Source organism: Amia ocellicauda, chromosome 11, assembly GCF_036373705.1.
Source record: "Amia ocellicauda isolate fAmiCal2 chromosome 11, fAmiCal2.hap1, whole genome shotgun sequence".
Taxonomy (NCBI): domain Eukaryota; kingdom Metazoa; phylum Chordata; class Actinopteri; order Amiiformes; family Amiidae; genus Amia; species Amia ocellicauda.
Window position 1 is genome coordinate 32,629,894 of NC_089860.1, and position 21,278 is coordinate 32,651,171.

The following is a 21,278-nucleotide window of genomic DNA, read 5'->3' on the forward strand; positions in this document are numbered from 1 at the left end:
CGTCATTCAACAGGAGGCAGAAAGGGCGGCTGTCAGGCGTAACACCTCTTAGATCTGCAGCGAAATCAAAGAGGAATCCTGCTTTTATCCATTTCCTCTTGAAGACGGGAGGGGGGGAGAGATAATTGGATCTCAGACCTCTCTTACTCTTTAACAATTGTCGATTACACGCTCTGGATTAAGAGGTTTCCTCACAGATGGTTTCTTAATGTTTTGGTTGAATTCCAGGAGAGCCAAATTAGGAGACCACGAGCTGAACAGCAAGATCACGGCCACCTTTGCTGTCTTTGTAATCAGCTCCAGATGGCCGTTTAGGGTTGCGGAAACTGTATTGAGCCATTATTTTAGTGAAAAGACGTGTTTTATAATGCAGAAAAATAAGGTCACACTTGCAGGTCACATTTAATTTGCGTACCTTCACAAAATCCTAGGTGTAGTGTAAAAAAAGAAATACACGTACAGCTGCAGAACTCTATTAATGCCTAGTATTGTGTGGTTAATTCAATTAAAACCGTTCATTCAATTAATTCGGCAATCATGTCTGGGCCAAATACAAATACAAAATCTGTAAAATCACAATATTTTGGGGAACTAAATCTTAGGTAGGGCTTTTTATGGAGGTTACCCATCGAAAACGCTGCAGTAATGACTCATTCTTTCCTCAGATAATGCCAACGATTTATGAATTTATGGTATAGTTAGTACGGCACCTTCAAGTTGCTGAACAATATAGTGGTGTACTTTGAACCAAAATTCAGTACTAAAACAGTGCATCAGAAAAAACATACCTTAAAAATGAAGTGAGATCGACTTTGACTTTTTATTGTGAAAACACACAGGATTTTTACTACTGAAGAAACAAGCAATAGCAGGGCATGTTAGCTAAGCCTGTGCGAGTCCCTGTGCATTAAAGATCAAATACCTACTGTATACTTGCTCTTTAATGTAAAGCAGATACTGTCAACCTTAAGACCTTCTTCAAAGAGCTTTCAATACAGCAAGGCCGCCCAAACATCAGCAAAACAACTGTGATTAGCGTGTGTGTATTACATGACAGCATTGTACCAAACATACATCACTTTCCACACTTTAATGGAAAAACCAATACAAGCCCCTAATCTTACAAATTACAGATTTAAACTGCCTACTGGGGCTCCTAAATGATCAACCTGAAATATTTAAGCACCATCTTTACAACTGAATTAATCTTGTATCCTTTTTAGCGGAATAACGCCCAACATTGGGGACTATCTAGCGACCGTGTCCCTGAGAGGGGAGGATGGCGGCCCAGCTGATGAAATCATCTCCGTTGTTGCCGCACATCCCCGCCCGGAGACCCAGGCAGGTACACAGAGCTGGAGTGCAGCAGCGCAGAGGTACCCGAGAGGTAACAGCCAGTGGACGGGCATTTACCAGGGAGATGCGTCTGGGAAGGCTGAGGAAGAGACTTGCACTACCAGTCAAGTGTTTTGTTGATCGGTGCTGGTCAGCATTCTTCAGGCAGCAGATGTTATCAAACACATTCAGTCCTCAACCAAAACACACACCCTTTATATAATACAAAACTGAATTAACAAAAAACCATAAACAATATCAAAATCACGAAAGGCATCGATCACATTAAACCAGATCCTTGATCACTTAGTTATTAATGGACACAAAACGAGCACGATGGGGGGAATGGCCTCCTCTCAACTGGACACTTTCTTATGTTCTAATATAAAGAAAATAATAAAAGTATATTTTCCCACTACAGCATGCAGTTACATTCTTCAGAAAACAAAACACTTTTCTAGTAACAAAACCCCCTAAAATGTATAATACTTCTCCTGTGAAAGTGTGCTCCGGTGCGTTTCGATTCTACCACAGAAATTCAGACCGACATTTTCGATACTAACTTCGGAATGAATCACTCGCCTTCCCGCTTCGATTTCAGTGTGATTGACACCTCAGTGAGACACCCACTCCACCCCTTGGCATTTGCTTTTTTTACCATTGAAAAAATAAATGTTAAACCTCCCCCCAGGTCACTTATCCTGTGAGATCTTATCTCCACTATCTAGGGCGCGCACAACTATTCAGAATGAAATCCAGCTAATTGCATTCTTAGCAATTGGTGCTTTTATGCTGCAGGCACACGACAAAGGTAACCCACCGACTCCGGCAGGGCTAGAAACCTATATTTGGAGAGAAATAAATGTCAATTTCGTCAGACCTGCACTGTGCAGCTATGTGGAATAACACAGCCAGCCTAAAGGTCACAGAGTAAGCTCATCATCACATTAATGCGAGACGTCAGATGTGGAGAACCTGCAGAAACGGGAGTCCGTTTGTAGCCAATACAGCGCCACAGCCAAGTCAGACCAGTCCAAGTCCAACTCAACTGGATTGCTACTCTCTTCCCGGCCTGCTTTTCAGATTGGCCTCCTGAAAGGTTTAGGCATTTACAGCGCTGTGCCCTGAGATGCTACTGGCCACCCAGGGAAGAGACGGTTCATTAAAAGGAAGTGCTGCCGATAACACGGGATGACTTCATCTGGATTCCCGACCTTCCTTTACTCAGCTCCGATGACCACCCACCCCCAACGCCGTCCGCCCCGGCTCGCAGACTCCATGATCTATAGCTACGTCTTTGTCTTTATGCCCCAAGCACGCCGAGACCAGAGCACACATAATGGGTTGCATTATGCGCCGGCCATATTCTCTTTACAGTTCAGACGTATTGATCCGGAGGAGAGATCCCCAGAGGGCTGGCAGCTGAAACACGCCGCCGTCGTCCGCGCACAATACAGCGAGGCTCCCTTTGTCGGCACAAGGTCTCATGCCTATAGAGGCCACAGAGACGCACGCTAAACTAAAAGATCATCTGCCGTCATACCTTTGAGACCGCATGTTCAAATATACATGCACAGAACTGCTGGGTAAACCAAGCACTTGCATTAACCCGACATATTAACAGGAGGAGAAAGCATATAGCAGCCTTGGATCTGAAGTGAAATGAATACCATATACTGCACACATATACAGTACAGATGTATAATTTAAACTTCATATCCCATATCATTTATTATTAAGGACAACCCTGCTAATTAAGAAATATATACATTTTATATTTGAATATACACTCACCTAAAGGATTATTAGGAACACCTGTTCAATTTCTCATTAATGCAATTATCTAACCAACCAATCACATGGCAGTTGCTTCAATGCATTTAGGGGTGTGGTCCTGGTCAAGACAATCTCCTGAACTCCAAACTGAATGTCTGAATGGAAAGAAAGGTGATTTAAGCAATTTTGAGCGTGGCATGGTTGTTGGTGCCAGACGGGCCGGTCTGAGTATTTCACAATCTGCTCAGTTACTGGGATTTTCACGCACAACCATTTCTAGGGTTTACAAAGAATGGCGTGAAAATGGAAAAACATCCAGTATGCGGCAGTCCTGTGGGCGAAAATGCCTTGTTGATGCTAGAGGTCAGAGGAGAATGGGCCGACTGATTCAAGCTGATAGAAGAGCAACTTTGACTGAAATAACCACTCGTTACAACCGAGGTATGCAGCAAAGCATTTGTGAAGCCACAACACGTACAACCTTGAGGCGGATGGGCTACAACAGCAGAAGACCCCACTGGGTACCACTCATCTCCACTACAAATAGGAAAAAGAGGCTACAATTTGCACAAGCTCACCAAAATTGGACAGTTGAAGACTGGAAAAATGTTGCCTGGTCTGATGAGTCTCGATTTCTGTTGAGACATTCAGATGGTAGAGTCAGAATTTGGCGTAAACAGAATGAGAACATGGATCCATCATGCCTTGTTACCACTGTGCAGGCTGGTGGTGGTGGTGTAATGGTGTGGGGGATGTTTTCTTGGCACACTTTAGGCCCCTTAGTGCCAATTGGGCATCGTTTAAATGCCACGGCCTACCTGAGCATTGTTTCTGACCATGTCCATCCCTTTATGACCACCATGTACCCATCCTCTGATGGCTACTTCCAGCAGGATAATGCACCATGTCACAAAGGTCGAATCATTTCAAATTGGTTTCTTGAACATGACAATGAGTTCACTGTACTAAACTGGCCCCCACAGTCACCAGATCTCAAGCCAATAGAGCATCTTTGGGATGTGGTGGAAAGGGAGCTTGGTGCCCTGGATGTGCATCCCACAAATCTCCATCAACTGCAAGATGCTATCCTATCAATATGGGCCAACATTTCTAAAGAATGCTTTCAGCACCTTGTTGAATCAATGCCACGTAGAATTAAGGCAGTTCTGAAGGCGAAAGGGGGTCAAACACAGTATTAGTATGGTGTTCCTAATAATCCTTTAGGTGAGTGTATATAATGAATCAAAGACTGCTCAGTGCACAGAAACATTCACCAGGAGATTGATGAACCATGCCTGCTTCGAAGAAACATCCCAGTAACCAAACACTGTTCTTGTGGCGTCCCTCCATTCAAAGCACTTAACACAGCTTCCCCAAGTCTCCCCTGAGCGAGACGGGAACCCGTGAGGATGGTTACACTTTCGGCAACGCTTGGCTGTCACGTCCCTGCTGCGATCACAGATCTCGAACCAGTAGGAGGCAAGAAATCATTTACTTCTGATACATTGGGAAGCCCTTCGGGTCATGAGCTGAGGTGTCGTGCTCTGCTCGTCATGGTGTTCGCTTTGAAATCGTGCGTCTGACAAACAGCACGTCCGTGCCGTCTGCTTAGGGTTTCTACAATGGGCTTGTTTAATAAGTCACGCTTATCAAACGCAATAACACACATCCTGGCAGACCTGCAGCTTTGGAGACGTTTCATTTCAAGTCATAGCAAAGCATTGTAACCTGGCCTCACTTTCTCTGAGGTGTGCTGTTAATACACCCACTGCTCAGCTTTCATTTCCACACACTGGTGTCCATTAAAATTGACCATGACTCCGTATAAACCCCATTCGTTTACAGAAATAGTTCCCGATAGTGTTCCCATCAAATTTCTCAGAGTGGCGGAAATGGAAGAACAGCAGGTGAAAAAAACCTAGCGATTCTCAGACTGCAATGTTTGGGATAAACACTGTTTCACAATCCGACCCCTAATAAGCTAGCTCATCAAACGGATGACAGATATACTGTATAGCAGCCAAGAAGGAGGCTCCTGTGGAAGTATCCTCTGGGAGACGTAGATGGCAGAACTATCCAGCACAGACAACAGCCTCACAGAATCTGGTCTTGCTCCTGTCGAGAGCAACACAGAGAGTGAAAGGACGGCCGTGCTGTTTATTATCGATCTGCCCCGGAAAAGGTGAATCATCTGCAAACCCAGACCTCTGGTTGCTTCCCACTTAAAAACAAGATGAATGGCAAGAGGACAGACAAGTCGCACAATCAGCCCAAAAACAAACTGGGGAAAAAAATCCCGGCGCCCACCACACCATGACTAAAGTTCCTTCTTTTGACTTTCCCATTTCATGCTGGTCTCCTTTCAAATAAGGATCTCCAGAATTCAACAACAACGGGGAGATCAACCGACTGTCAAGTAAGACCATTACAAGAATAAGTAGCTTTAAAAAAGAAACACAAAGCTTTGGATATGTAAGTGAACATGGAAAAAAAAAACAATACTTGACAACCGAACAACGACAACAGTCCTCAACTTGCAGAGACAGGAAATGGGACTCACCTTGTCCCCGGGGGTGACTCCATCTTCCGCAGTGCTCTGCCCATTCTGTAAAGAAAGAGGGATACGTTTAGACCAGGGAAATGGATTGTGTGGACCGTGCAAGACAAAGTGACAGCATATAGTATGGGCAGAGAAATACATTAGGGATAAATATCTGATACAACAAGCGTGCAACACTACATTGGCCTTCCAGAGGAACGAAAAAGCCAGGCTTGAGCTCTTCTGACAAGTGCGGACATTGAGAACAGGCTGGAAACAAAACAAAAATGGAGGTCTGGTGATAAAGGGAGGGTTTGCAGTTTATTATGTCAATAACCCAGATTGCACTGTTTCTGAAATGTTTAGAGGCTTTTTAAACATGAGCAGGCTTTATCTAATTAAAAAAAAAAATGCATGGTGGGAAATTCAAAATCAACAAAATATTGCTGGATGGATATTAGTCAGTATGATACAAACAAAAACTTTCTTTCCTTCTTCCCAGCACCTTGGACAAAAGTATATTATGCAGATTGAATAAAGACTTACAGGAAAAGAGATTACAACTCCTAGTACAAAGAAAAATTATTACTTTCCGGCTTTACAGGCTGTAGGCTATTGTACAGAAATTGCCAATGAAGAAAAGCAATCAGCTTCATATTACTCTCGTTTCACATGACCGTTTACTCACAATAAGACAACAAAAGCCTGAAACACTCTGTGCTTGTCGTCATATACAAAAGATATGCATCAAATTCATTGTATTGGGTGACTGAGTCACCGTGTGATTACAACTGCAGTGTCCGTGTTCGGCAATAATTAAAATCCAATTAATCAGCCAACATCTTGACATGGCTGAGAGCTACTGTACCTGTACTGTACTGTTCATGACCGTCAAAACCCTTCTGCTTGCAATGCCTTTATAAATACGTAAGTTGTCAAGATTTGGATCTCTCTTGAAGATCGAGTGAGGTTTATCCCTGGATTTTAAAGACTACACAGTAAACCATGTGGCCCCTATAATTCACACCAGTTTCCTTACACCCTTCTCCTGACAGCGCTGTCTTTAAATGGTGCAAATGTTTCACTGTGCTGATGTATTGCGCTGGAAACAAAAGGCCGGTTGGGAAACACGCTGGCTGAAATAAAGCACTGGCTCTGAAAGCTCCCAAGTCCCGGGTGTGCTCGAGTTGGCTTTGAGGATCTGTCAGAACAGGTTAAAAATAAACGGGACGGGTGCGTTCAGACACCTGAGGAGACGTGTTAATGACTGAATCTGATTATAATGGGCCCAGATGATGGCCTGCAGAGAAATAATTTAAAGCTTGATTTCTGTAGCTGGAGAAACCTCTTTAAAAGACCAAACCATGCCAGAGAACCACAAAACAGCCCTGTATCGTAAATCCAGTCCTCGGGAACTGCAGGGACCGAGTCTGCGTCATTCATCAGCGCCTTTCGGTCCAGGACAGGGTTTCACGATTCAGTTTAGTCAATTACAAGTTAAGCGATCTGGAGCGAGGGGGAGGTGAACACCAGACACACATTAGCCATTCGATGGCCAGATTTGAACGCACTCCCTCATTTCTGCTCAACACAGTGCCTTTTGGACCAGTGCGGTACTCCTCTGGCTGGGTGCTGAAGTGTGTCTCACAACAGGCTCAGACTCTGGCTTATTTCCCAGCTGTTCTGGAGCCCCTGGAATCAAATCAGAACTGCTCTCAACACTACTGCCTCTGTGGGCCAGGATCACAAAGCTGCGGTTTTATTACAGGTACTTTTTATGAAATACCATGTTTTAAATGTCAACAGTTGAGCCAGCACACCTGAAATACTGACTGCAACCCAACCCCGATTCAGATTTGATTCCCTGCTGTATTACTCCCCTCCGACACCGACCACTAGAACTAGTCAATACAGACCCCCCGCCCACACAATCCTCAGCTCTCTCTCTCTCTCAATTTCAATTTAAGGAGCTTTATTGGCATGACAATCAAATCTGTGTTGCCTCAGCTCTCTCTCTCTGTCTGTCTCTCTCTCTACAATCGTTCCCCTCCGAAGATCGCTGCCTGTCCCAATATCTGCACAAAGCACAGGGACGCTCTACGAGAAGTGTGTGTTAGAGTATGCTCCCTTGAGTGCGCTCTCCTTTGTTCGCAATCGTGTAATCGGTGTGTAGGCTGTTCACGCGAAGACGGTGAGGGATTAGGATGTGCCGGTTCATACTCCCAGAGGTCTGCACGGTCCTTAAACGAGCAGAGAAAACACAAGCCGCTGGCAGTGAGCATAATGACAGATACAGACTCCCTGCTTGTCAGAACAGAGTTAACATAACTAAAAGTCCCTGCTAGCGAGTCAAAGTCAATTGAAATTATAAGAAGGGATTACTCAGTTGGGGTTATTTAATTAGCTGTGTGCCTGTACTATACAAGACTGTGTTCTGCTCTGCTGGCATTCCCATATTGGGGTGGGGGCACACACACACACACACACAAAAATAAAGTGTGCATCATCTCAAACTAGCTGTTGGCTGCACACTAGAGGAATTAATTATGTATACTGTAGACTGAACACAGACAGGCGAGAGGCTTCAATGATGAAAGCAACTCCACGCAGTGTGAGCCTTAATGAGAGATTTTGTTTTCTTGTATCTGTTCTCTTCTTCGGGGGCTTTTGTTTAGTTTCCGAGCTGAAATCCAAGCAAGGCTGTTACAGCACCGGTGTGTTTTGAGTCAAAGGGCGGGACTCGCTTGCAAGGGACGAGCGCTTTCCCCTCTCTGGCCACAGCGGGAAGGCGAGCTGCTGGGCTGTAGTCACACTGATCACTGCAAACCCACCCAAACCAGGCAGAGCTCAAGTTATTGCATTACACGACCCACAAAGTCCACCGAACGGGATGCTGCCCAGACTGTATCCAACAATCACAGAGCTGAACGGCAAAAACGGCACTCTGCTTAACGAAAGGCATTCCCAGAAAAACCACTCCCACATTCCCTACATAATAGATCTCATTCAGTCCTCCTTTGCAGAATAGATAAAGAAGAGCAGATAGAATTGGTTCTTCATGGTCTTGAAATGTGGCTTCTTCATTAGATCGAAGGTCTAATTGTCCCAAATCTGGAGAATGTTGAACAAAGGAAGAACACAAAGTGAAAGACATGAGTAGATTCGGATATTCGGGCAATTATGTTGAGAAAAATGTTGTCAAGAGCTAGTGTGAACTTTCTGTGTGTCGAGGTCTTCGGTGTTGAGCTCCAAACACTTTTTACAAACGGTTTCTGCTCCTGTTTTCATTAAAATCACTTGACCTTGCAAGTTCAGTGCTCTGACTAATGCACAATCTCTTGTTGGCTGGGATTATCTAATGTCTTTCAAACAGCTTTTCAGTTAATGGGTAAACACCAGTTTAGCTTAGATTCACGCCTTTGAAAAATACAATATTGATGTAAAGGTTGTCATTATTTCAGCAAACAATAACATCCCACACAATACTACACAGGAACACGCTGTGCATTCGAAAACTTTGCAGGAAGGAAGGGGTTACATAACTAAGGAATATTTATAGTTTATCTTCCTGTCCACGCTTCCAAGAATTAAAGCTCCCTTACAAGGAAAAAGTGTGCAGATGTGTCCCTTTTCCCTCGAGAATGTGGGTCTTCCTCCAAACCTAGTGTTTATTCTGGCCTCCTGCGCAACATCAATCATCGTGCTCTGGTCTCCGCAGGTCTGTGTGCTCCGTTTAACGTTCCTACGATCGTCAATTCGGCCCTGGTTATCGTTCAGCTCTGTCTTTGAAGACACGCGCTGGCTGTTATTTATTTATTGCTACTTCCTCACCCCTTTTTTTAGAAAGCATCCCAAAAGAGAGAGCGCTTTGTGGTGTTCTGCAACTTTGTATACAATCACTGCTGCAATCCAACCACCCGGGCGGTCTGCAGAAGAATACAAATACAGTGACAGTAAATAACCAACTCTGCAAATGTCTAGGGTAGAGGCGTGAAGCAGAGTATAGAATACACCCGCTTTACGGAGAGGAGAGAACTGGTTTTCATGACCTGCTCTGATGAGCTTCCCCATGTGCCTTCCCAGCCCTAAGCGACAAACACCAGCACTAATGAGAACAGAGTGAAGAAGCCGCAGCCAAAGCAGTTGAATTGAACATCAGATAAGGGAAAAGATGAATAAAGCCGGGAGCAGCCCACATGACGTTGTGTTAGAACACGTTCTCCAGTCACAACACGAGGACACAAGTGGGAACCCGTCAGCAGGACCATCTGCACCGACAGGAACGCTGTGCAGGCGCGAGATCAAAGCCTTTGAACACATTTTAAACAAATCAATTAGTCGTCAGTCCTTCCCCAGTCTGGAAAGCACCCTTCCGCGAACACCGACATGCCCGGTTTTCAGCACAGCTGCCTTTGTAAACACGTAGGTCCGTTTCAATATTCGCAGCACCACATCCGCCGGACCGTCAGCACAGAACTTGCCACACAACTGCCGAAAACCAGTCAAGCGAACGTTATGTCTTCCCCTGAAGTGCTGTCTAAATTTAAAGGTGCTACACAAAGCACTGCAACACATTAAGGTAGCTGGAGGAAAAGCAGCACTATTTAATCATTAAGACTGATATTTAATACTTTGGATGTCTTTTGTAATTGGCCCAAGGTTTCATAAGCTCTGGAAGCAGATCAATCAAAACCACCATTATTGTCATTGTCTAAGGGTATTATAACTGCTTATCAATAGTTAAGCAGAAGACCAATTTAAGCTCAGCTCGTACACATTCACAGCCTGAATGCTTCCTAAGCATCTCCTGATGTATTCCTAACTTAAGTAGCTTTATGTACTACATAATCACTGAATATCTAATCTAATGGTATCCGTTTTACTGCAGCTAAGTTAATGGACAGAACTCTTTGCAGGTAGGACAAAGTGTGAGTCACATTTTCCACATTCTGAGTTAAGAAAAGAAAAACACATGATTTAGCCGCTAATGCGAAGATCTTTTATAGACGTGCAAATATCATGACACCGTTTAAGTAAATAACCACTAATTGTGTATATTTTGTTTAACGGTGTGCTCTTTCAGAGTACAGCACATTCGTGTAGCTCTAATCAAGTTCTCAGCATTAACTGAATTAAATGAAGGTAGTGGGTAATAATAATTTACCATCACCATCATCATTATTGAATTATATCCAGTTGAATGGAATGATTCACGTTTCGAAGCCTCTGTGTCAAAAAAACAAAACAAAAAATAACAGATGGTGTTTCGTGATTTGTGTTAAAGAAGACACAAATCAACAGTTCTGTTTACCCGTTCTCTCGATAGCCTGCAAATCCAAGTCTACACACAGACAAAACAATGACACATTTCTTGCAGCTGTGGTGGACTTTTGCAGAGGGAGGGGGTAACCGAGAGAGAGCCGTGAAGTGGAGCAGACACTCGGCCGGGTCCTGCACAGACAGGACTGACAGAAGACGAGGGGGCGGGCGGTTTGGGCCGGGAGAAGGAGCTTGCGCGTGTTTCTTCGGCTACATGAGCCCTGTCTGGCCGGGGACCAATCGCCCAGTCTCTGGTATCACTACACAAGCCAGCCATGCACGATGACAACATTTCTCCTTCAGCCTGTGCGGTCACTGGCAATTCTCCTTGTGTACATATAGGGTTTTATCGGTGCGCGCCTTATCAGTTTATCCTTGTGATCAGTGATCGTTACACCCTTTCATGTGGGCGGAGAGAGATACGGGGTGGGGTTAATATATAAAAATGATCAGCTTTGCAATGCACAGGAATTGAACTCAATCATATCTAGGCCAAAGCTGGATTTGCAAAGGTCAAATGCTTCCAGGAACTCACGGAGGTGCCCAAGATACCAAGAAAGAGTTCCAATGTTGTGCTGCCAATCAAATCTACTACTGATCCCCGATCTTGTCGGGGCTGTGCGAGGCAGCCGGGCTTGGCACCGCCGTTGCCCCTGCAGTGGAATGATGACTCTCGACTGAGCAGGGCAGTGAGAGAGGAGCGTGGCGACATAAAGCGCTCAGAGCCACCTGCTGTCAGGCCGTCACACTGGGGGACGGCGGGAGAGAAGGCCAGCACCGGGCGGACGAAGGCCTGGGACGAGATGGAAAAAGCAGACGGACGGTCACATCAAGGGAGGACAACGAGAGACTCTTTCTAAAGCCTTCAAAACACTGCACTAGCGCACAACTCCCTCCAAAACGTCCTGCCACAGCAGGGTCAATATTTTAGCAGCTGCATCATTGTATTTGTTTGTGTGTTTGTAGGTCAGGGCTCCTCTGTATTTGGCAACCGTGACTCACACTTTCACACGCGTTCAACTCACTGACAGAGAAGGTCTGTTTAAACTCCCGATCCTGAAAACTCCGGTGACTTTTCAGGTGCTGTCGTTATCGGCACTTCCAACGCCAGCTTCTCCGAGAGGTTACCCTGAACAGTTTCTAACGCTGAGTTTGCAGAGGGGGAATCTCTGTGCTGGAACGCTGCTGCAGATGAGTAGATATAAATATAAAAACCTAGCCCGATTATCATAATAAAAACATGATATGAACACTCATTTATTTTTATTTCGTTTCGTAGAGAAGAAATGCTTCATTTTGGCCTGGCCCACGGCATGCATTTCCAAAGCTGAAGCACATCAGTAATTGTCCCATCGCTCTTCTGTTAAACATGGAGCGCTCTCTCCAGTGAAGCACGGCCTTTGATCCGAAACTCTCACTGCCGTTCAGCTTCGGTGTCGTTCCTGGCTGCCTCTCACGGCAGGACGCGATTTTCGGAGATCTGGCCTTGCAGCGACGTGCAGCTGACCCAGAGAGGATCTGTGCCCTCCGTCTAGGGAAGTGATACCGCCAGGACACACGCCTTCCCCTTTCTCAGCAGAGACTGGACTAAGAGTCGCATACTCAGCAAAGACCGGGGTGACACACTAGCAAAGGGGTTGAGCTAGAATTATACACGGTCAATGGCCTAGCCGGGGAGTCGTTGGTTTTTTAATCTCTTCAGCGGCCATGATTTATTTCCCACCTACGTCAAGCCATCTAGGAGAGAGAGGGTCCAGAGATAACCTGGATCGCACTTCGTACCACAAGAGGTCCAACAACCACCATTCCCAATGACGACGACCTCATCTGCCGTGGACAGGACAAATATCATGCGACAGGAATGGTATCATGACATAATGATGGAAAGAAAAGGACGATCCAAAGATGCACAGCAGTCTACCATCGTGCTTCCCAACAGTGGTATCTGCCCATCACAACCTCGCTGCACACAAAGTGGATGCCCAGTACCTCTATCCAAAGCCAGTCAAAATCTGATCACTACTCCCATTACAATCCAGGCATTGTGAGTAAGAAAGCAGTGGCTGGGAAACCAGTACAAGTGATGTCATATCACATTGCAGGCAAGCAACGATCAAATCTGATTGGGCCACAACAAAGTGTTACTTGATCTCACAATCATGACAAGATGCACCTCGGCAATGTATAAAACACACACTACAACTGTAAAGACAGGACTGAGCTGTCTGCGGGTATGACAGAGAGATGAGAGCACACGGGTGAAACAGGCATCCGTGCTCAGGTTTATTAACCCGCACAAGCACCTTTACAAAAGAGGATGCATGCTCCCCTGCCGAGCTGCTTTGTACTTCCCATCACAACCCAGAGGACAGAGCTGTGTGCATCGCCCAGAAGAGCTTGTTTGTGGACATGGTGGTGGTATTTGTTTTATCAACAGAAACAAATGATCAGATTATTCAAATGCACACAGCAGGTGTAGTCTGACACACTTACACAGCAGCAGCCGAAGTAACGGAGCGCAATGCAACGATGCGAAAGCGCAGCAGCTCTCCGGCAGCGTGTGAAACTGCGTCCGCAGCACAGACGACACACTGCACACATGACACATGACACACTACACACATCACACACTGCACACACGACACACTGCACACATGACACACTACACACTGCACACTTGCACAGAGGACACACTGCAGACATCATTTGCACAGAGGTTACACTGCACACATCACACACTGCACACTTGCACAGAGGACACACTGCACACATCACACACTGCACACACGACACACTGCACACTTGCACAGAGGACACACTTGCACAGAGGACACACTGCACAAATGACACACTGCACACTTGCACAGAGGACACACTGCACACATCACACACTGCACACTTGCACAGAGGACACACTGCACACATCACACACTGCACACTTGCACAGAGGACACACTGCACACATCACACACTGCACACTTGCACAGAGGACACACTGCACACATCACACACTGCACACATGACACACTGCACACATCACACACTGCACACATGACACACTGCACACATCACACACTGCACACATGACACACTGCACACATCACACACTGCACACATGACACACTGCACAGTTGCACAGAGGACACACTGCACACATCACACACTGCACACATCACACACTGCACACATCACACACTGCACACATGACACACTGCACAGTTGCACAGAGGACACACTGCACACATCACACACTGCACAGTTGCACAGAGGACACACTGCACACATCACACACTGCACACATCACACACTGCACACATCACACACTGCACACATCACACACTGCACAGTTGCACAGAGGACACACTGCACACACGACACGGGGTCGCACACCTGCACGGCGCAGTTTTGCACAAATAACTCTGCGCAGCGCTGGGTGTCACCTACACGTCTGATCTCATTGGCAAGCAGCACACAAACGCGGGCTGTGCTCTTGTATTTCTGTATTTAAAACATGGATCTTAAGGTCTGCGATGCATGAGTCGATGAAGCCCTTATCCGCGATCTGAGGACGTGCAGCCGCTCTGCCCACGTGTGCCTCACCTGCCTGCAGCCGACAGAGACGGGTCGCGTCCCTGCAGCGCAGACGCCCGCAGTTCGGCGCAGAGCTGCACAATCCCGGCGCCCTGATTGGCTGAGCCACGCAGAGCGGCGGGCATCTGCGCAACACGGACCTCATTTCAAACCAGAAGGGGAACCTGAAACCGCGACCGCTGCGCTCCCTAACGGGGCCAACCCTTACCTCCGTCTCCAGCTGGACCAGCTCCATTTTGGGCCAGGGGTCTGCAAGCTGTGCAAGCGGCATCTTGACTGTGTATCTGTATTTGCAAACGGCAGACGCAGCTGGGGGTTGTAGCCTCGGCGGCTCGGTGCAGACCGTGCAGCGTGGGAACTGTGCACAAACCCCAGTGTTGTAATAATCCCTTTAAAATGACGTCGCCGTGCTTCCGTGCCCCTCCGCAGGCTTTTGCACAGACGCTGCTTTTTGCACCCTGTGTTGCTCCGGCGTGACTCCGGCGCGGTGGGACCCTCTTTGCGGGCAGGTTTGAAAGAGAGAGAGAAACTGAAGCGCAGCACAGTCTCACTCCAGATCCGACGTCTCTCTGGCCGCCCGAGCAATCCCCTGATCAGTGTGGTGCTCCGTGTCGAAATGCTCTGCGTCCAAACCGGCTGTTTCCCCGCTTTGATGTGCTGTTAACGGGAATTGCGTGAAGTTACCCCGCCGTCTCCTGCTGCGAGTCGCTCAGAGCTGCTCAGAGCTGCCCAGCGCGGCGGACGGGCTCCGGACTGGGAGGTGGGCTCTCTCGGCCAGCCCCTTTCCGTGCGGGTCTGTGCCGTGGCGCCCTCTGCCGGACACAAGGTGCAACCGCTCAACGTTGTGATTTATTGTCAATGAAATTGTCAGGGGAGGACAGGGAGGATGGATTCCTGTGCCAGGACTCGAGCTGTCGTTATTATGTAACACACAAAGAAATTCAAAAAACAAACCTGTGTGCATTTGTGCATGTCTTTACAATATATGGATTGTGCACAATACTACTAGTACTTACACTACATTATTATTTGGCATATACATAATCTACACCATTACCAGTAGTATGATGAAGACGTGAATGAATGAATGCTGATGAGGAATGTGCAAACTCAAGCCTATAAAGAAAAGAAGAGTCTAATTCCCAGTGCTGGCAAACTCAAACAAAACCAACCCCAACAACAACTAACGCTATGGATGCGAATGGGCTCTGTGTTGCACGATGAATCCCATCACGTCCATTATTGGAGAGCCCACTTTAATTATAAGTACATACAATATTTTGTATTTGATGGTTTTCTTCTGCTATAAAGGTTTTTTATTGTAATGTATTGCTATGGCATAAAACACACACACACACACACACACATTCGCCCATTGCATTAGGATGCACAAAATTGCCTCATTTCAATGCGAAAGGGAAAGCTTTGATATGGTTTCAAGTTCACAGCTTTCCAGCTCAGAATTACAATATGCACAGAAACATGCGCTCATTTCTACTCAGTGTTTCTTTTTAAATAGACACACAGCAGAATTTGCATCTACCTGCATCGAGAGACATAGTAAAACTGGCATTTCACTGCTGGAATTCAGCACAATAGCTTCTTAATTATCCGATTAACAGATTGTAAAGCAAACTGTATAAATAAGAAGCTGGTTGCACCAACACATTTTAAAAGATTATAGGACCCCTTTCTGCCAGGTCATTAATAGTCACAGGGAGGTTTCTGAAAGTGTTCACTAATCTCTAAAGAGCAGAAAACATTTCACACCGTTCAGTGGAGCAGGTAGTGCCTCAGCACGTTGTGTAATTATGAGATCATTCGGAACAAAGAGACGATTGGTTGAGTTTATTTCCTGGTCTTGGGTGATTTAGGGGTGACCTATATGTCTGATGTTCCCCACGACCAGGGCTGAAGGCCACAGCTTGGGTAAATCATGCCTGCCCACAATTTTGCAAAGAGAAGTTAAGCACTAATGAGGGATAATAGTCACATTCTGCCTGCCAGTCACATGATTTGATAATAGGCACTTGTTGACAGTATGAGTTATAACAACAGAGATCCTGTTAACATCCAATTAGCTTGTGCAGTGTCCTCGGCTCAGAAAGCTGGACAGAAAGGGATGAGGCTGAGATTGGAGTTCGTGAAACCTCGCGTATTGACCATTATGAGCGACTAGATGTTGGCCTTTTCTCTGGGGCGAACGCTATTCCTGGAGTGTTTTCTGTTTTTCTGAGCTGAAGAGGAGATAGAGTGGACAGGGGGAAGCTGAAGATACTTTAAACCTCTATATCTGTGAAAATAGTGTCACTGTAATGTAATGACTGTAATCTGTGACTAAGCAATCTATACCATGAACGTAATTGCCAATTGCACTGCCTATTCCCTCCTTCTTACATACTGTATGGACCTCATTTATTGTAAGTCATCCACAGAGTTTCCTGCACGGTGTAAACTCCTGTATTTTTTTACACTGTGAGTTTCCTGGTTTGTGTTGACCGATCTATAACCCTCCTCTTTTTAAAATATTCATATCGGCCGGGGAAATGGTGTAAGGCAAACAAATCATGTGAACATAAATTGTCCAGTGGGAACCAGGTGAGGGCTGTCACAGTCACTTCATGCAGGGGCACGCTTTCACAATTCCTACGTGAAAAGGGAACTACATTTCGACATCCTACCATTCGAGCCTGCAGGGACATCAGTGGTACAGACTTGAGCTGAGCTGCAGTGCAGAGACCACAAACATGAACCAGACACATGCTCAGGCCCTGGGAAATGAAGGAGCAGCAAACCAACAGTGCAAAATGGCCGATCTTACCTTCATGTGACTGGGGCTTGCAGTGTTGTGATATTACTGCTCTGTCGATACCGATAGACCTCAGCCCAGCTCCCGTATCCTTGAGCACGTGAGGGACAGTGGCACAGTCTGGTCAAGAGGGGAATATGTCACAGAATAAAAAGCTACATGATACAAACATTCATACCGCAGGTCCCTCTGTCCTGGGTAAGAAGACACGCTTTGTAACAGGCTTTTTCAAATTGGCGTTTTTACAGCTCAAGTCCCACGGTTTGGGCGAAGACTGCAATACGTTATTGAAGAACGCAGAGAGGACTTTAAAGTGATGAATAATGGATTCTGTTTCATGACATAAGTACTTGTTTGAAGGACAACGCACCAACCAGTTAGTCACAGCGCAGCGGATGTATGAATGGAATACAAATCTGAACACATATCTATCTTATCAATCTATCGCTCAATCGGTATATCATCTATCTATCTTTTTATCTGTTTATCTATCTATCTACCTATCTGTCTGTCTGTCTACATTTATCTAGCTAAATGTAATGTAATAACTTGGATGCCTAATAACATGTGTCTAATATTTTCTTCCAAAAAGCAGCCCATGGCAACAGGCTTTGGCGCAGTTGAAGAGAACGCTGTGGTTCAGTCCCTCCACAGGGGTTCAAAAGGGCCCTAATGGATTGCTAATTATGCAGATGATAATATAAGACATGCTACATTGTCTGCATCAATCTTTTAATAATAAAGTCTTTGGCCCGTGATATAATTAATTAAAAACATAATTATAGCAAGGTGTAATCAGCACACAGTTATCACCTTTCTGAAAAGAGATTTTTTGTTAAATCTTATATCACCCTAGATTGGGTGAAACAGATGTTTTATTGCAAAAGAGCTGATCTTGCAATAAAATAACAGACTAAAATAACGGAAATAACAGAAAGAGAACCGATCTCATCCACGGCACACTTCTAATACACCAGAGAACAATAGTTTACAATGACATAATAGATTTGGAGGGAATATTCTACCACAAGCCTGGATTCCACTTATTCTGGGCTCTTGGTTTACATTTGCAATATAAAAAAGTAGGCCTGTGGCAGTAGATTGAAACTGAGCGCAGTCTGAAAGTATCTGCTTGCTGAGGTGGATCGTGTCGCAGCACGGACAGGAATGTGAGGAATGCCAGGGTGCTTGAGTGCCAGCCAGACGGGGAGCACCTGGAAATGTCCGGCTTCCTGGAACGGCAGGAAAATGGTGGAGCCTGGAGTTCTGTGTCCTGGAGACATTGTGCGGAAGATGACTACTAACTGGAAAGAAAAACAAGAACAACAACTTAGAAACACTTAATTTACTTTGGAAGGGGAGCACCAGTTTGAAACATTATTTTTATACTACTACTAGAAAATAATAAGAATAAGAAGAAGAAGAAGAAGAAGAAGAAGAAGAAGAAGAAGAAGAAGAAGAAGAAGAAGAAGAAGAAATCCTTTCAAAATTGCATAAACAATTATAATACAATATATTTTTGATGACTGTTTATGTGTTTTTTTTAAATGCCAGGCAGCTCAGCTGTGCAACTAAATAATATATATATATTCAGAATATATATTTGTATTTACAGATTGATAACTGTGCTGAGAAAGCTTGTAACCAATTTCTTGCGGTACTTGCAAGTAAGCAGAGCCTGCAATTTGTTCATTAAACATATTTGTTAATTGAACTGCTCAGACTTTGAAGTCCTTTCAGATGGCCAAAGATGTGTTTTCATTACTTGATCACAGATGAGTAATAGAGTTCACTACAGCTGCTTCTCACGTGAACACTTCCCCTGCTGCAATGTAACAGTTTCTCCTCCAAGTCAACTGACTTACTTGTGAAAAGTAAACTCCACCAAACAAAGGTATAAAATAGAAGCTGGATTTTGTAAATCCTTCAGACGACACCACAGATCACACAGTCTTTAACACGCGTTGCCTCTAAGCCTCTGAAGCTGGTTATGCAAAAAACAGCGGCTAATTAAGAGGAACCGAAAACAGAGTGAAGCAAACACAAGGTGGAGCTTTATCTCAGTCTTTCGCGATGGCAGTATTACTAAATAATCTTAATTTCAGTTTGATTTCTATCATTCAGATGAATAAATAAAATAAAACAGAATAACTGACAAAGTTGAATCGTTTGATGGGATTAATTGGAATCTATAGCAAAAAAGTTGTCAACAGGAAAATAAGTTTCAAAACATACTGTAAACCATTGCCCAGTCTCTGCATAATACAAAATATCTCAAGAAGAAAAAGAAGGCGGTGAAGATTTTTGCATTGTGTTGGAGAGTTGTTTCTCTGACAGGATGACAATTAATGTTTTAATATACATATTTAGTGGAATAGTGAGGCTGGGTGACTTAGTTTAGCTGCAGAAATACCCTAAAAAACATCAATTATACAAGATAGAGAGTCTGCAGGTCCTTTCTGTCGCTTTGTGGAGGGAAGAACTGACTGCCAGCGATTGGGTGTGGAGCCGGGCTGGGCAGTGGGGCTTTCTGATCATCTATGGGCTGGATTCACAGACCCACATTAGCACCAAGCATGGACGTCTCAATATCATTGTAGGTAGAGTAGTCCTAAACTAGTGCTAATCAAACTCTGTGAAACCAGAGAGATATATCATGGTACAGTTGTAGTCAGAGGTATTACAACCTTGTTTGAAACTATGTTGCCTGGTGGGTTGCTCATTAAGACAGGACAAGATTTAATTAAGACTTGCCTGATGGCCAGCATCGATTTATTAAGGAGTGCTTAAGGAGTGCTTAAGGAGTCTAAAGTTTACATTTGCCCTGTTTTAAGTCAGTTCAGTAATCTTTTAACACGTATAAACCCTAACCAAGTCTGTAACCCTCTCCCTCACCCTGACCGTGAACTTGTCATACATGTGATTAACAGCAGAACTCAGATGACAAGCAGACAATTTTCCTGTGTTAGTCATACATGAATTCATTAAGAATCGGTGCCCGTTATTGTAAAGTGTGGCTGCATATCCAATGTGAAATGGGTTCCTGCTCTTGGGTCACACTGTGTACGTGCATTGCTTCCATGCATCACGAAAGTATTTTTCATCCGAATGGCTTCTTAACAATGACGTCTTTTCACCAGCTCATTTATTTACTTTCTGTATTCCATATATAAAGTACTTTGTACTCAGCTGTTGTTCTACTGAATGGTACCCTAATGATAATGGACTGATCTTTTGGCAGAGCGTTTCGCTTTTTGGCTGGCGTGTTGAATCCCAACATGGGGGATCATGGTGACTTTTAAAAAAGCATTTACAAGAAGAAGCAAAAGCAAAACCCTGCCATCTTTGCCAGCCAACCGGAAAATCACAGCTGGTTCTGTACTATTGGAAACATTATAATGAAATAAAATAAAAGTATTGGCCTGTTTTCTCAGTGAAGCCTGATACAAAGTTCATCTGTATCTCCTTTAGGGGAACTGATAATCTGTTAACAAGGGCAATTCAATGGGATTTCAGCTAGTCTAAACTAATTAATGTGACCGATTTTGTCTGTTATGATTGATCAATAAAACATGTCAGATGTAGCAGACATAATTGTAAAGAAATCTGCATCAGCCCGGCTCACTTGTGGATGTTGCTTTTTTGTAGCTACAACAGGACACTGTTATTGAAGATTCTGAGTGCCATTCATAAGAATAATTACATTTATGTATTAATTATATTACATTACATTTATCTAATTCCCATGGGATGATGATGATGATTATTCTACTAATAATAATAACAACAACAATAGCCATGACTCAAATAAGGTATCTTCTGTGCAGTTCACCTAAACATGTAAAATTACTTCAATTAGTTGCGGCGTCATTAGACACTTGTTGTACACCCCCACAGGGTGCCAACTTA

The 21,278-nt window shown here is 44.7% G+C and overlaps 1 protein-coding gene across 3 annotated transcripts in view; it reads right to left on the reverse strand.

Annotated features, from left to right (window-relative positions):
• rps6ka1 (ribosomal protein S6 kinase a, polypeptide 1) overlaps nt 1-15,304 on the reverse strand; it is a 66,402-nt gene extending 51,098 nt beyond the window's left edge. For 2 of the 3 annotated variants that reach the window (XM_066717504.1, XM_066717502.1), the window contains exons 1-2: nt 14,769-15,304; nt 5,672-5,716 (exon numbers count right to left, since the gene is read on the reverse strand). In XM_066717504.1, coding sequence (XP_066573601.1) covers nt 5,672-5,716; nt 14,769-14,831 — 108 coding nt within the window. In that variant the 5' untranslated portion in view covers nt 14,832-15,304. The remainder of the gene's footprint in view (nt 1-5,671; nt 5,717-14,768) is intronic. The other variant, XM_066717507.1, reaches the window with a different exon arrangement.
• Between the last annotated feature and the right edge of the window lie 5,974 nt (nt 15,305-21,278).